This window comes from Panthera pardus, unplaced genomic scaffold (genome assembly GCF_024362965.1).
Source record: "Panthera pardus isolate Hobbes unplaced genomic scaffold, ASM2436296v1 HiC_scaffold_13, whole genome shotgun sequence".
NCBI classification, from domain to species: Eukaryota; Metazoa; Chordata; class Mammalia; order Carnivora; family Felidae; genus Panthera; species Panthera pardus.
The window spans coordinates 80,718,820-80,735,812 of NW_026526688.1; the positions used below are offsets into that span (position 1 = coordinate 80,718,820).

The following is a 16,993-nucleotide window of genomic DNA, read 5'->3' on the forward strand; positions in this document are numbered from 1 at the left end:
GAAGTTCAAAGTCCACTCATTTTGTTGACATTAACATATAGCATTAGAGATTGTATATACATGTTCATTCCCCAGTAGATATTTAAATGATTTACATTAATGTTGCATGTTAATAATGTTGAATTTATAGATATCTCCTTTGTTTTCTAATGTCATTGGTCTAGTACGTAAATGATTATATTGTACACCTTTATCATTATCAAGCATTTTTGTAGTCCTGGGAGTAAGTTACAAGTTTTCATAGGTATTGAAAATTGAGCTTGCAAAGTCCAGTTGGATCGTATCTTCTGATATGAAATGAGTGGACTTTTTCAATATTTACATCAGATTGTGGAAGAAAGTGATCTGCGAGGAAAGGTATTAGATGATTTTAAGTTTAATGTTTTTCTAAAGTAATGTTAAAAGGTAACTGAATATGGGGCGCCTGGGTGGCTCAGTCGGTTAAGCGTCCGACTTCAGCTCAGGTCACGATCTCAGGGTCCATGAGTTCGAGCCCCGCGTCGGGCTCTGGGCTGATGGCTCAGAGCCTGGAGCCTGCTTCCGATTCTGTGTCTCCCTCTCTCTCTGCCCCTCCCCCGTTCATGCTCTGTCTCTCTCTGTCTCAAAAATAAATAAATGTTAAAAAAAAATAAAAAAAAAAAGGTAACTGAATATAAGATTTAGCTGAAGGAAATGTAAAGGAAGATTAATCTTTTGTATAATGTATTGGGAAAAATCTAATCTAAGGGTGGAAAGTGAATTTATTGGTCCATGTAAATGAAAAGGTCCAGGGGCGCCAGGGTGGCTCAGTCTGGGTAAGTGTCCAACTTCGGCTCAGGTCATGATCTCACTGTTCGAGAGTTCGAGCCCCACATCAGGCTCTATGCTGACAGTTCAGTCTGGAACCTGCTTCAGATTCTGTGCCTCCTTCTCTCTCTGCCCCTCCCCCTCTCACGCTCTGTCTCTCTTTCTCTCTCAAAAATAAAAATAAACATTAAAAAAAAATTAAAAAAAAAATAGAAAAAGAACAGGTCCAAAAGCAGAATCCACTATCAGGTTCCATCAGGTAAAGGTTTTGATTCTACTTCTCTATGATTCTCTGCTTTGCCTTGTACGCAGCAGCTTTATATACCCTTGTGGATTTCAATGTGGTAGGAAAATTGCTGGGCACATTTCCATGTTGCACTGTCCTTTAAAACTGACTATTCTCTGCAGTGTTTATAACATATAAGAAAACTTTTTTCCTTCCAGATTTTGTGTTGTTAAACTTGTTTACATTTAGTTTATGCTCTCATATATTTATATGTTCATCTTTAATATAAATATACACGTGTAGCATATGTTCTGGTGTATTAAAGGAAATGTGAGATTGTGTAGCATATTTGTATTTAATGATTTTGGGGATGAATGCAGATATAGTAGTGTCATTTGGAATGATTTTATTTTTATTTTGTGAAGTTGTTATATAACTTAGGAGGAAGTTTTTTCTGTTACTTATTATACACCTTTCATTTTAAATGCTTTTTCCATAAAACTGTTGATTACCAAAAGGTTTTGTCATGAATTGAAAGTTAGCACATTCCTTAAACTCACAGCTTGCACTTTGGCAAGAAATAGTCTTGTTACTTCTTGTTAAAGTTAAAAAAAAGTATCTGTTTTTATAAGTTAGATTGTTGTTTCAGTGAGCCAACTGGAGTTTATAATAAGTTTTAGCAGCAGAAGGAAGTCAGCATATGTGCACAACAATGCTTATATGCTGAAATGCTAGCATATCCTTTAGGTATTAAAATGAGACTATTTAAGGGCATAGCTGACTCACAGTCTTATTTTGTGGCTTTTAAATTTTAAACTACTTTCATTTAAATATTAGAAACATAGCTAAATTCTTTTTTGTGATCATTCATTTATTCATTCATTATTTATTCATTCATTTTATTCATATAAAAGTTTTAAATGCAACTTTTCAAAACTGCAAGCTTATAAGGTGTGCTGTTGAAATGGTCTGATTGGTGGTTATGTGGTTTTGTGTGTGTGTGTGTGTGTGTGTGTGTGCATGCACATGCACTTTCATTTCCTTTTTTAAGTACTAGAAAGAGTAATAAGACCTGATGGACCCTAATTTCATTGCCAAGTGTAAGAAAGTGATAGATCAACATGTTTTCTATTTTGTTCTAACATGGGAGACGTGAGATAAACATTTATTCTTTGTTTAACGCTGTATACATTTGTTTGGTTTAAATTTCTGTTCCACGGGTGCCTGGGTGGATCCTCTGTTAAGTCTCCAACTCTTGCTTTCTTTTTTTTGGTTCAGGTCATGATCTCAGGGTCTGTGAGATCCAGTCCCGCCTCAGGCTCTGTGCTGAAAGTGCAGAGTCTGCTTGAGATTCTCTTCTTTCTCCCTCCCTCTCTGACCCTGCCCGCACTCTCTCTTTCTCAAAATAAATAAATAAACTTTAAAATAAGTAAATAAATAAATTTCTGTTCCAAATGTAAAGTTCTATGGTAAAAAATACAATTTTTTCCCCCAAAGCTTTATAAATGTTTAAAACCTTATGGGACTGGCTAAAGAAATCATTGTATTTAAATTCAAGGAGATTCTGCCTCATAGTAACTATGGAAGGGATTATGAAAGAAGTTTCTTCTTTAAGAAACTGGCACATTATTTTTCCAAGTTTGAAGAGATAGAGTTATGTAGTTTTCATGCTGTTGTTACAGAGGTATTTCAATTCCCTATCACTTATGCTGGTGTTTAATGAAAAAAGCTAGAAAGGTAGAATTTGGGAATAGTTACACTGTTTTCCTGAGAAAAGGAATGATTGCAAGCCGAGAAAAGGAATGATTCAGCTAATCACCCATGCCTCAAAATGTGAAGTAAATATTAGGTCTTAATTTCTGAGTAAAGTTGCAAAGCTGTATATAACTTTGTGAAGTTTTGTGAGTTTGAACATTAAACCAAGTAGGAGAGAAATATAATTAAGGGTTTCTGCCTTCAAATACCTGAAAGAAAAAATAAAAAGAAAAGGAGAGCATTAAGAATCATAATAAATAAAAATCAGGGCAGGGTAGGAAGGAGTTTCCTGTCAGATCTGAGTGTATTTTATGCTAAACTCTATCTTAATTGTGTTTAAGGCTAAGCCTGGTAATTTGAATTATGAAAATAAGGAACCTTCACCACTAAAAGCAGTGTGCTGATTATATGTATGTTATTTATGTTGGTTTATTTATTTATTTATTTTGTTTCTCAAAGTGAATTCCATAGATCACCCATACCAACATTATGGGTGGATGATTAGGAGAAAAAAAAATATCCTTGTCTCCACCTTAGGACCTGTTGAACTAGAATGTGTGGTAGATGGTCTCAGGATTCTTCTTTTAAAAATTATGGATTAGGGGCGCCTGGGTGGCTCAGTCAGTTAAGTGTCTGAGTTTGGCTCAGGTAATGATCTCGCAGTTTGTGAGTTCGAGCCCCACCTCGGGCTCTGTGCTGACAGCTTGGAACCTGGATCTTGCTTCAGGTTCTGTGTCTCCCTCTCTCTCTGCCCCTGCCCTGCCCCTACTCGGTGTCTCTCCAAAATAAATAAACATTAAAAAAAAAAAGAAATAGAGTATAGTACTCAACCAGAAGTTAAGCCCCTACTATGGAGGCCGCTTTTAGGCAAACAGGCTTAAGCAATGGAATGCACAAAGGGCCATGGTGACCACCTGGCTGAATACAGACAGGCCCATCAGGCGACCCACCCTGAAATATCCATAGGCCCTAGTTGACCAATGGGCTACTGACAACTAGGCACAGTTACCAAAAAAGTGAAAATTTTGTGTCGCCATACCTCCTCACCTTCCCTCCATAAAAGCAGCCCCCTCCCACTGCCTCTTTGCAGACAGCCTCTCCTTTGCTGTCCTGCTTGCCACTCCCTTGTGGTGTAGTCAATAGACTATCTCCTTTGTCCTGCCTCAGGTGGATTCTTCCACTTCTGGCGCCACTGGCTTCTACCGGATCTCGACCCACATTACGGAGAGACATACCCTTTAGCTACCACACTCACTTTATGTAGACACTGGGAGTAAAAAGGAGAATGAGGCCTGCTTTCAAAAGCCTACATTTAGTGTGATATCACACTATTCAAAACCTTTATTTCATGTTATAAACCTCACAAAAATAGGTGAAACAGTAAAATGGCTTTGTATTGGCTCACTTTATCAGATTATTGTTTTCCTTTTTTAGTGTAGAAAAAGCTTAAAATGCACCCCAAGTGAACTGAGCCCCACGCACCTATGTAGGACAGCCAGAACTTCAGTTTAGGAATCTGGACTGTGTTTGCTTCTTCTAGGCAGTAGGCTGTTCCTTGCCTAGTCTACGGTTAAGGCAGTATGCTCCTTTTAATGTAAACATATTTAGTTGGCATTTTTATTATATTTTAACTAGTAGGTTGAGGGATTTTAGAACTCCTTGGTAGTCATGTAGCATTCCAAACACATTTTAAAGAAAAGTTTTGATTTCAGGTATAGTAGAGAGGTAATTAAGTTAAAAGGTATGTGTGTGTGTGTGTGTGTGTGTGTGTGTGTGTGTTTAATTTCATCAATGGGGCTATTGCCCAAATCTCTTCAAAGAAAACTTAAGAATGTCTCCTGAGCAAAGAAAATTATTACGTGTGGTGAACTCTTTAAGTCATAGACGAAGGTCATGGCAGTCTGAGTGTATTTAAAAAAGGTTTTCTGTCTGCTTGGAAAGCAAATGAAGCACTCATTACTAACTTTAAAATTATAGCTATGAGAAGATTTTTGCTAGAGGTGAAAGATCAAGATCATCACAGTCCAAATGGAGACAGAAAGTTCAATTTCTGGCTTATCAGTCAGGCATGAAACATTTCAGGGTTATTTTGCATTATCAGTGGGGAGTTGATCTTGCTAATCCAATGCATGAAGATAAGATTCATTGAAACATTTATAAAGGCATTTAGAGTAGATCTGATCAGCAGAGAGCCAACTTGAAGTGAGAAGGAAATCTGACCTGTCAGTCACTGTCTCAGCTTCAGCAATCACTCAGCTTTTCTGTGCCTTGCCTTTCTCTTCTGTTAAATGGGGTCCGCTATTGCTTTTGCTTGCAGTGGAAGTTTAATGGCCTCCTGGAGAAATGTCATATCTGAAAAAGGCTTTCTGTGTTGAGCCCTCTTGCAAGCTGGCTTATGGGCACTTATTTCCCTGCAGCCTCCTGTGCTCTCTGGGAAATGGTGACCATTCTTCCTCTCTGACAGATTAAAGAATAGGATAGCAACAGCAGCAGCAGCAGTGAGAAATTGTATGTTAACTACTCTTCTTCCATATATACCTTTTAACATTGGTCTCATCTTCTGGGTGAGGTTGGCATTCTTAGAAGCCCTGCAAAGAGTTGGCTGTGTTTGTTTTAAGCTGCTATAAAACTTGTTTGAAACATGCCTAGATTTCTCCAGAATTTTGTTTGTGTGTAACTTAGAATTCTCCCCTTTAACCCCTTAATGCCTCTCAAATTGTCTTCCATTCTCCCACTCTAAACAAAAGCGTTTCCTTAATGGTTGGCAGTGATTTGTGTTCACCATATTCAGTGGCCAATTCTCAGTTTTTGTCCGCCATGGCTTAACTAGCCTTTGACACCATGGCTGCTTGCCTCTTCCTTTTGCTTCCCTGACGCTCTTCTTTCCTATTTCTCTTCCTCTGTCTCTCATCATCCCTTTTCTCCTTGTCTAGCTCCTTTTCCATCCTAATGGGAATGTCTTCCAGGGATCTGATCTTGGAACACCTTATTTAGCATTGCTGGATTCCTGTAACTGGGTGCTTCTCTCCATGGCTGAAGTCTTTTGAACCCCACCTTTCAGTCTGTCTCTGCCTCAGACATAAGGACCAGTCTTGATCTTTGGTGAGAAGTGTTTAAGCAACACCAGCTCAACATGCTGTGGCACAACATCACCCCCTGTGTTGCTAAGCCATCTGACCTTTAGCAAAGGATGCACTTGCCCAGGAATCAAAGCAGTTGTTACCATTATTCACCTAGTGGCCTAAGTGGTCACCAGGTAAGCCCGGGACCTCTCTCTGTGAGCCTTGGTTTCCTCATCTGAGGAGTATTTGCATCTTTATTTCATGGGATTGCGTACAAGGATCTTATGAAATCGTATGTAGAAGTACTCATAAATTGTTCAGGAGGATATCAAGCAAGCACCGGCCTCATCATTGTAGATGACGATGATTTTGTCACTGATGGGGTCACCTAGTTATCATTGCTTTCTCAAGAATTTGATCGCCTGAGTTTACTTATTCACTCACTTCACTCATTCATTAAAAATATATATGTTGAGTGCTTGCTATAGCTTGTTATATATATAGTACCTTCATAGAATTTTCAGTTGAGTAAGTGATATAAAACATAAACAGTAAATTGCAATATAAGATGGCTAGTGTTTAAATTTATAAGATGGTGAGTGTGTAAATAAATTTAATAAACTGTATAATCCCAGTTTATTACTTTGTATTAGTTTATATTATAGGTCTTCAATATTTTTATATAAATGTTTCTTACCATAACCAGGAATATTAGTCAGATATTTAAGATTACCCCTTCTGGGAATGAAAAGGAATGGGGAAACATAGTAGTAGTAGAAAGATTGCTTTGGGAATTTATTTTTTATTAAAACAATTTTTTAAGTGTATTTATTTATTTTGAGAGAGACAGAGAGAAAAAGTTGGGGAGGGGCAAAGAGAGAGTGAGACAGAGAATCCCAAGGTGGCTTCATGCTGTCAGAGTGGAGCCTGATGTGGGGCTCGAACTCACAAACCATGAGATCATGACCTGGGTCGAAACCAAGAGTCAGTTGCTTAACTGACTGAGCCACCCAGCTGCCCTGCTTTGGGAATTTAGAACCAGAAAAAGGGGGTTGAACAGATTTGCAGGATATTTCTCTAAAGTCTGGAAAACCACCCTGGTTCTGTTCCAAGTCAACAAACCAACCAACCGCAAGAACAATCAGGTACCATGTCTCCCTTGAACAGTTCTACATAAGCATTGAAAATCTGTTATCTAATTCTTTTTCAGTAATAGAATGTCTGCATATATTAGGACCAACATAAAACATTTTTCAGCAATTTGGTTTATTTGAATTAATTACATTTTAATTATCAAACTTTCTCGGGAAATACCCTGGGTTTATTAGTGATCTTGAGGAAACACTAGTTTAAACAACGCACAAGTTCTTTGTTAGCTAATCTAATTCGATTAATATTTGTATTTGTCTTATTATAGAAAATTTGATTATTTTTACCTTTATTTCCAGATTGTGGGTGTGTACATTTTTCACGTTCTGTGGCTTACTGTGCATTGACTACATTCCGGTTTCTCATGTATTTGTATATACTTACAAAGTTGTTGCTACTGGAAATAGGATACTTGCTCCCAATAATTTGTTAAACCATGGAGTTTCAAAAATATCAATAAGGTGGATGTGAGAAGACTTAGCTTCTTCCCTTGGCCTTGTCCTTAACCAGCTCTGTGATCTTGGGTATTCTCTTTTTTAGCTTTTTAATTGATTGTGTATAAATAGGGCTGATTGGTCTATGTATTTATCTACAATAAATCTGTATCTATTTATACATATCTATCTGTATCTATTTATTTTTTTCTCCAAGTTTTTATTTAAATTCCAGTTAGCACACACTGTAATATTAGTATCAGGTGACAGAGTTGTTTTAGATGAAAATACTTTGGGGAAGAAAAAGAAAAGGACGTGTATATTTGAATTATTTATCAATTTTTAAATTACAGTATAGTTGACACACAATGTTACATTAATTTCAGGTGTACAACATAGTGGCTGGACAAGTCTATATGTTATGCTGTGCTCACCACCAATGTAGCTACTGTCTGTCATCATACAACTTTATTATGATACCACTGTCTATATTCCCTGTGCTGTGCTTTTCAGCCCTGTGACTTATTCATTCCATAACTGGAAGCCTGTACCTCTCATTCCCCTTCACCCATTTTCCCCATCCTATCACCTTCCCTTCTGGCAGCCATCAGTTTGTTGTCTATATTTATGCTAAAAGGACCTATTTAAGTGACAGGAGGTAATCTGTTATTTTACGTTGTTTGCTTGTTGGTGAAATATGATTAACTGTATTGCATTAATTGTAGATCTTCATGCTTTCTCAGCTTAACTTTCCTTATGAGAATATATGCTTTATGAAACAGGATGGTATTATACATGTATCTTTCATATGGGAATATTCAGTAACTATCAGACTAAAGGAACCAAGCTTAATCTTTCCTGCATTGCTACAAACTTTGAAAATTATCCTTTTAAACTTTACTTGCATTATGAAGATACCAGATTGTGTCTCCTAAGTACCTAATGAGAACATTCTGCTTAGTGCAATAAGATTTTTCAAGCAGATTATTCATGACCAAGAACACTTGGGTCCAAACTAATGGTCTGAATATATTGAGTGGGACTGAGCTGCATTCTAATCAAGTGATAAGATATTGGACTTGCAGGGCCCTCTAAATGAGTGATTTTCAATTTTTTTAAAAAAATTACAACCCACAGATAGAAACTGAGAAGTTTCTAAAGTATAGTTACTCTATGTATAATTCACTTTCTCGTCTCATTTCCCCTCTCCCCACTTCCTTCCACCTTTCTCCTTTCCTTCCCTTCCTTTTCTTTTCTCCTCTTCTATTTTGGGAAGAAAATGCCAGTCAGTATTCACTAAATTGACTTTGTGAACTACAGTTTGAAGAATACTATCCTAACCTGTCGTGGAAAGCTGCCATCCTATTTCCTCTTGAGTCAGCTCTTCTGATCCTCTGGACAGACTTCTTGGCCTTTGGTTTATTCCCAGGGGGATTCCTGGCCGCCTGTTACTTGCAGAAGGCTCCCTTGGTGTTGGCCCTCAGACCGCTTGGGGACTTTGTGTTCCTGATCAATTCTTCTGCCATTTGTGGTCAGCTCATTTGAGCAGTCCGCTCTCTTCATCTGCCTAGCTACCAGATGAAGTCCTACTCATCAGTCAAGGCCTAAGTCAAATACCACTTCCCTTCGCAGAAGGCAAGCCTTTGCAGCCGCCTAGTCAGAATTAATCTTTCCTGCCTTCCCTGGTACTTCCTTTGTGTCTCTGTCATGACATTCACCTTTTATCAGATAGTTTTGCTTGTATTTGGCTCTCCAACCAATTTTTGAGGTTCATTTTCAGGAACTGCTTTTCTCTGATCCCTTTAATGCTGTACAAGAGTATCCGTAATAACAATGGCAAAGGAGCATTTGGGGAAGCTAGAGAATGACTCTAGTTCTATCACAGTCATACAACGGTCCCGACAAAGTTGTTCAGAGTAATGATGAAGTCACTTCCATGACAGTAATTTCCATAAGTTTGTGTTCAGTCTCTCCTTCAAGGATCTTTTCATAAACTTACTGTGCCAGAATAAAGTGGGATAGACTTGGACAATATTCTGTCTAGATTATTGCATTAATGCAATAATGCATATTGCATATATGCATTAATGCAAATAAATTTTAAATTTTGTTGAGAGAACTTATTGTGGAAAGTTTTCAGTTGATGCCCCATAGTGTTTCTTATTTAATGATCCTTCAGACATGGACTCTGAGACAGTGGGATTACAAAGTTCTCATCTAATTACAATTACATTAAGTTCACACTGCTTTGAAAATGGTACACTTTCTCAAATAGGCAGGCCGTGATAGTTTAATTCCAAAAACAGTCTGAGAAATTAACTGTATGAGGTAAAGCATATTTATATTTTTATACATACTAATATTTTTTTAATGCATAATGAGTTAGCCTATGAAAAATGCTCTTCGATTTTATGGCTCCCGTTTTCAGGGACAACAGGGACTGATATGCCTTAACTCTCACTGGAGTTTACATTGAGTCCTTATCAAAATGAGCCATCATAAATACTTATTACATTTGTGATCTGCAGTTACTGGCATGCCTTTATTGTTTTTGTTCCTCCGAAGTACGATATTTCCAGTTCCTCAGTAGTTTTAACTACCAACTGCTCTGCTCTGTGTTTGCACACTTGCCATTAAAGGTGGAGTACATATTACATTTTCACATGACAAATGAGAGCCGGCATTAAAATTAAAAAAAAAAAAATCTACCTATGCTCAAGTAGTCTATAAAAAGACATGAATTCTGTTGGTTTGATATCATCATCTTTTAGTAAATAACCAAAGATAGAATTTTTGTTGGAGGAATTATGTAGTTCTATTTAAAAAGTTTTCATTTTCAAATTATGTTTGAAATGCTTTTTTAAAATTTTTGTTTATTTCAGAGAGAGAGCATGAGTGAGGGGCAGAGGGAGAGAGAGAGAATGAATCTTAAACAGGCTCCATGCTCAGTGCAGAGCCCGACACAGGGCTTGATCTCATGACCCCTAGGATCATGACCTGAGCCCAAATCAAGAGTTGAACACTCAACTGACTGAGCCACTCAGGCACACCTGAAATACTTCTGAGGGCTAAAAAAAGAGCCTACTTTTTTTTATTTTTATTTTTATTTATTTTTGAGAGAGTATGAGTGGAGGAGGGGCAGAGAGAGAGGGAGAGAGAGAGAGGATCTGAAGCAGGCTCTGCACTATAAGTGGAGAGCCCAATGCAGGGCTAGAACTCATGAACCGTGAGATCATGACCTGAGCCAAAGTCAGGCTTAATCCACTTGCCATCTTGCTTAACCCACTGAGCCACCCATGTGCCCCCCAAAAGAGTCTACTTTAAGAAACAGTTTGCCTATGGTTGATGAAGTTTTAGAACTTTGGGCCCAATTCATTATAAATTGATTATCAATAGAGAAAGAGGAAAGAAGTTAATTGAGTTAGAAGCTTGTTCGCTAAATAAAAGAGCCTTTTGCTGGTTGGAAGGAGCCTAATCTCAGTTTTTTGTTTTGTTTTGTTTTGTTTTACTTCAAAATAATTTTTTAAAATATAATTTATTGTCAAATTGGCTTACATACAACATTCAGGGCTCATCCCAACAAACCTCAGGTTTTTTACAAAGCCTTTTAGGGATGTGAACAAATACTAGCTTTGTTTTGCATTTTCCTTATTTCTGACCTGGGTGAATAAAAAGGGCACAGCAGGATGATGGAATGACTCAGACTGTAACAGTGCACAGTCCAGTAAGCACTGTTAACTTTTGTGGGCAATTCCTGTGCCCTAAGTGGATTTAGCTAGCTGCTAACCCACCCAGTAAGAGACCACTGAGATCACAGTAGGCTCTTGTCATCAAAATAATAATAGCCAGTGCTTTTATAGCCCTTGGTATATGTCAGTCCTTGGCCTCAGTGCTTTACATGCATTAATTCCCTTAATCCTTTTAACAGCCTTTGGAGTTAGGTACTATTATTCCTATTTTGTAGATGAGGAAACTGGCACAAAAAGAGATACAGAAACTTGCCCAGCATTGTGTAGCCCAGAAGAAGAGCTGTGATTGTAAACCAGGTGCTCTGCTTTCCGTGTCTATGTGCCTATCTTTCCCTTTTCTGCCAGTCCCTCAGTTAACACTGGAGCTAGGACAGATGGCACTCAAAGGTCTCCCTCTATATGTGGCTTAGTGCCTGTGCTACCTAGGTGAGAAAAATAAAGGTTCACCTATAAGTAGACCCAAAAGCCATAGTTGCAGAAAAAATGATCCCTACAAAGTTGTGTAGGCATTGATGTTTCTACCTGACAGGAGGTCTCCCTTCAGAATGCTTTCCCATCTCTGCCAGGGCCCTGTGGTGGGTACCCCATCCAGGCATGGGCAGCACAGCAAAGGTCTGTGTATCTCACCAAGGCTTCCATTTGATGGCAAACAGTGTTTGTGAGTATTTCTTATTCATAGCTGTATCCTCTGTGTCCAGTGCAGCACTCGGCATATGTCAGGGGCATAATAAATCTATTTGAATTGATTAATATTTTTGAAGGAATGTGTTTAAATCTAGACCTATCCAGGTCTTGATTTAAATATGTCTTATTAAAGCAGTAATTCATATCTTGTTTTACTTCATCCTATATTAAATAAACTTGTGTAAATATCATACAGTTTTATAGAAAAATCAAGATACCTAATTGGCAATGTCTTGCAATATTTTTACTTCTCCCAGTTATTCACAACTATTCTGCTTCATCTAAACATCAGCAGCCACAGCCACTTAGATGGTGGCAACCTCCAAAATGGTGGGCATGATGTTTAGAAGGACATAAAAAAGACTTCTATAAGGTTGATCTTGTATTTTCAGATCAGTTCAGAGATGAAAAATGTACACAGACATTTTAGTAACTGAATGGGACCTTGAGTGTGTTTTTTTTCCCATTCTTATTTTGGATGGTCTTAAACTATCTAGTCAAATAAAAATCTCATGTGGGAAAAATGATTTTGACACTAGAAAACCTTCATAGGTACTTGATAAATGTTTTTGTTTGGCACAAATGATGTGGTAAAAAATTCTTTTCCTTAAAATAAATAGTGATTTTTTTCTCTCTGGAAGTTTCAGTATAAACAATTAAAATGTATGTAAGAATACTTCTTTAGGTCATCTTCTATTGTGATAAATACAGTTAAATTATTTTGCATATTTTTTGAAATACCTTTACGTGTATTTTCTCTTTTGAGCTTCCTAACAATTGTACGAAGTAGATAAGACTGGTAATATATTACCCTGATATTTGTAGCTGGTCAAATTAGGATTTATAGGTAAGGTGCCTTGACTAAAGTCACACAGTTGGAAAGTATGGACTCCTTCTCCAGGCCGCTTTCATTCCATTATACAATATCTCAAGCAAAAACAACAGAACTCCAGGAAGGAACACCTGGATCTTATGCTGGCTCTTCATTACAGGTGGACAGTTTGAAATTGTTCTGGGAGGTCGAATGTCAATGCACTATTAACTTGAAACACGTTATCGAACACTTGCAGTTTACAGAGCACTGAACTAATATTTTGAGGAGTGGGGAGGTAGAGTACAAAGAGAATCCAGCAGTAGTCTGCCTTCACAGAGATTGGTAATGAAATGGGGGAAATTGGCAGGAGCATAAGCAACAAGTGAGTGTGAATGAGTAGGTGGGGTCAGTAAGCAGGGGGCTGGAGAGGTCGCTAGGGTTTGAGCCAGGCCCACAAATTCTGGTTGGAAAGGTGGTCTTTGGAAGTGATCCGCTTTCAAGTTCTCTCCCACCGGTTAGGAAATTGTTTGAAAGTGCTTCCGAGTGAGGTGAAAGTAAACTTGTTCTAAGATCCAAGCTGGAAGGGATGCTGCTCACAAATCCTGTCCCAGTGATCTGGCTGACGCAGCACAGTTTGTTACCTGCATGTGGGAGCAGGAATGCAGGCTGAGTGAGGATGCGGTCACATCACGACTGACAATTGCACTTCCTTACAGTGACCTGGTGGCAGAATTGCCACTTTGCTGTGCCCATGGATACAAAATCTGAACGGAAAAACCGGAAACCACACTGATGGTGTGGGTGGGTCTGTGGCACAGGTAGGCCAAACCTGTACGCATCATGGCAGCTGTAGAGTTAAAAGAAAAAATCACCACTGCCGTAGTCACAGAGAAAATCTTCAAATATATCTCAGCAGTTTCCATTCCCTACTGGATGAGAAGGTGATAGCAAATCTGAGATTTCCTTCTGTTCTTCAAACACGAGAAGGCTTTCGAAATTGTTTTGGTACCACAGATCCAACCTTTACCACCAGGAAGCCAATCCCCCCCAGGAACACAGCCACCAATATTCCCTTCTAGCTGGTATCTGAAACTATAAGACACAGTGTAGATGTTTTTTCTTTAAATGTTATTGAAATAAAAATAACAAATTAACTTCAATGTTAGAAACCCTATTAGTACATACCTACTTTCCTCCCTAAATCCATACTATTGATTAGGTTATGTAAAATATTTCCTGGCAGTAGATACATGTTGTTTAGTGCTAACTGGGGAAATGATTAAATTAACATATGTGAACATGCTTTGCAAATTACAAACCATTACACTTACTTTGTTATTAGGTTACTGCTATTAGATGATGCTATTAGATGACTGGCTTTTAAAAAAAATTGTTGATTAGAAAGTCTATTTGATATAGTTAATTGAGTTAGGTATTGAATTGTCTTATTGCATGTTGTGTTACTACTCTGGGAGTTAGGAGTTAAATGTGATATATTCCACCTTAGTTTAGAAAACCATAGTTTTAACATGATACTTGAAAAAACATTTAGTGTTTTCTCCCTTCCTTGCCTAAATTGCTTCACTTATTTCTTTTTGCCTCAAAAGGCTGGGAAGAGAGAAGAGAGAGTACTATGATAGTCTACTTGATTTTTTTAAAGCTTCTTCACTTTTGTCTTTATATTTTTAAGATCTATGTCTTTATCTTTTGAACTTTCCCCTTCTTTCGTTCCTGTCCTTTTCCTATTTATCTTTCATCATTGTCTCTCCCTCTTTTTTTTCTGGTGAATTTTAGTTCCTCCACTAAGTCTTAACCAAACTGGACTCTTTAGTAGGTTTCTGCATGATCCCCTGGCACCTTTGTTATTGTCACTGTCTTCAGTGTCGTCTCTTAATGTGTGGTTTCTTCCTTGGGGCATAACTGTATTTCAGCCTAGAGCAGGACATCTCAGGTTTCCAAATCCTTAACTTGGCCTTCTAATGACAGAGGCATGCACATCCCTGGCACTATCTCTTCTTCCAGAAGCTGTCAGGGTTCCTCCATCTGCTCTGGCAATCGTAGCCTCTGAAGGTCCTCTATGACAGGCGATTGCCTTCTACCCTGGCTCTGTGTACAGCAGGTGTTCGCAGGGTCCACGGGACTCCTTCTGCCCTCAGCACCAAGATGTTAGGAAGCTTCCTGTGGGATGTGCAACTAATGTGTGACTCTGCTTAGCTGTGACCACAAGGCCCATCCCAAAGCCCGCTGGTGTCATGTACCCTCAGGTCTTCCTTCTAGGCAGCTACCTACTCTTTAAAGTGCTGCTTCCAAAGCCTTCTCAAAATGAATCACTGCAGCTTTATTTGGAAATTGCAGAAGTCAAGGAGATGGATGGCCGCCTGAGAGGACCTTGAGCTATAACTATAACTCTCTAAAATCTCCAGTCAGAGTCAAATCATATAATCTCTTTAAACTCCATCTCATATGATTCTGTAGAAATAATTCTCCATTTGGTCTAGGTGTGAGGGTCTTGGGGGATGTTGGTTTGGTTATCCTGATTTTCACTCTTTGGCTTCTTTTCTGACATTAACCCCCCACCCCGCCAGTCGTGGCAAAGGTTGGGGGTGGGATGGCGGAAGACCATTTACCTCGATCCATACCAAAGCTGTATTCTGTTTTTGCATTGACTCAGTCTAAGTCAACACAGAATATTAGCTAATTTGGAGAATCTGCCCAATTTATTTATTTCATAAGTGCTCAATTCATACTCAAGGAAGTAAAGGAAATAAAGTATGTTGCAAGGAAATGAATTGATTTCCTGTATCTGTGTAATTGAATATTATTTTCTCAAATTGACCCAACTTTAAATTTCTTATTTTGTTGAATTTTTGGTGATTTTTTTTAACAACTCCCACTCTTTTGTATAAATTATACTAATTAGATACCAATAATAATGATTTTTTCTCTTAAAAAAACTGTATTGATTAAGTGACTATGCTGGTTAATATATGTATCATACACCCCTGATTGCTTTCTAATATCTATACTCCCTCCTTCTTTAGAGCAGAACCTTTCAGCTGGGCACACTGCCACTCAGCTAAACACTGTATTTACTAGAATTTGTGGTGTTCCAATGGCCATGTAACTAAATTCTGGCCAGTGAAATGTAAACGGAAGTATTGCATATCACATCCAAGATGTCTTCTTAAAAGTGGGTGGTGCAGCCCTCATTTTTCTTTCCTCTCTCTGCGTACTGGAATGTGGACCTGATGGCGACAGCTTGAAGAGCAGTCTTAAGATTGAGAGACAGGCTGCTAATGATAGTGGAGCATCAAGAACAGGATTCTGGGTTCTTTTGACTATGGCATTGCTGTATCCTGGGTTGCCTACGTCCAGGCTTCTTTTACAAGCGTACCTCTCTTGTATAAGCATTGTTATTTGGAGTAGTTTTTTGTCTGCAACTAAACTTGATCACAATTGATGTAAAATATATAATTTTCAAATAATGGGATATAATAAAGTACACTTAATACTGGAGCTACACTGAATGTGTTTCAAAATAATATATTTAGAAGCCACTTGAAGAGCTAAAGTAATTCCTGGGTCCGTTATAACTTAATAACGTGCAGTATTATAAAAAATAGCTCAATCATTGTCTTGAATTTTTTACCTCTTTTGATTCTTTTGGAAATGTGGATTAATACTGAGAAATAGTTTTGTTATTTAGCAGCAGTATTCCTAATGCTAAGTACAAAACTCTAGACACTTAGGGGAATTTTTGGAAATATTCTGTCTTGAATCCTTTTTGCTGATGTATTCGAGACTGATTTTGTGCTTTTTTTGTTGTTTCTTGAGTGACGGTGATAAGAATACATAGAGTAAAGTGTGATTGGTAATGCTTCTCATAAACTTTATGCATCTTTTGTCAAGGACAGATATTCAAAATAAATGAGCTCTGATTTTTCATTATCTTTGAGTTTACGTATTATTTTGAAGCTAATGTAATTAAAAAAAATCATGGTGAAATACACCTCACATAAAACATACCATTTTAACCATTTTTAAGTATATAGCTCATTGACACTACAGTTTACATTGTTGTGTAATCATCACCACCATCCATCTCCAGAACTCTTTCATCTTCCCCAAATAAAACTCCGTACTCATTAAATAAAAACTCCCTATTCCTCCCTCTCCCCAGCCCATGGCAACCCCCTTTCTCATTTTCCATATCCATGAATTTGACCCCTCAAGAAAGAAACCTCATACAATTGGAATCATACAGTATTTGTCTCCTTTTGACTTGCTTATTCCACACTGATATATTGTTTTTCTTTACTTGGGGAATTATTTCA

General features: G+C 37.9%; 1 protein-coding gene across 6 annotated transcripts in view; it reads left to right on the forward strand.

Moving 5' to 3' along the window:
• Positions 1–16,993, forward strand: part of SLC10A7 (solute carrier family 10 member 7) — a 250,490-nt gene that overhangs the window by 25,034 nt on the left and 208,463 nt on the right. The window contains exon 5 of one of the 6 annotated variants that reach the window (XM_019420824.2): positions 8,842–8,962. The exons of the other annotated variants lie outside the window; for them this stretch is intronic. Within the exon in view, the coding sequence (XP_019276369.1) occupies positions 8,842–8,922 (81 nt within the window). The 3' untranslated portion in view covers positions 8,923–8,962. Of the gene's footprint in view, positions 1–8,841; positions 8,963–16,993 lie in introns of those variants that run through there. 6 annotated transcript variants of the gene reach the window in all.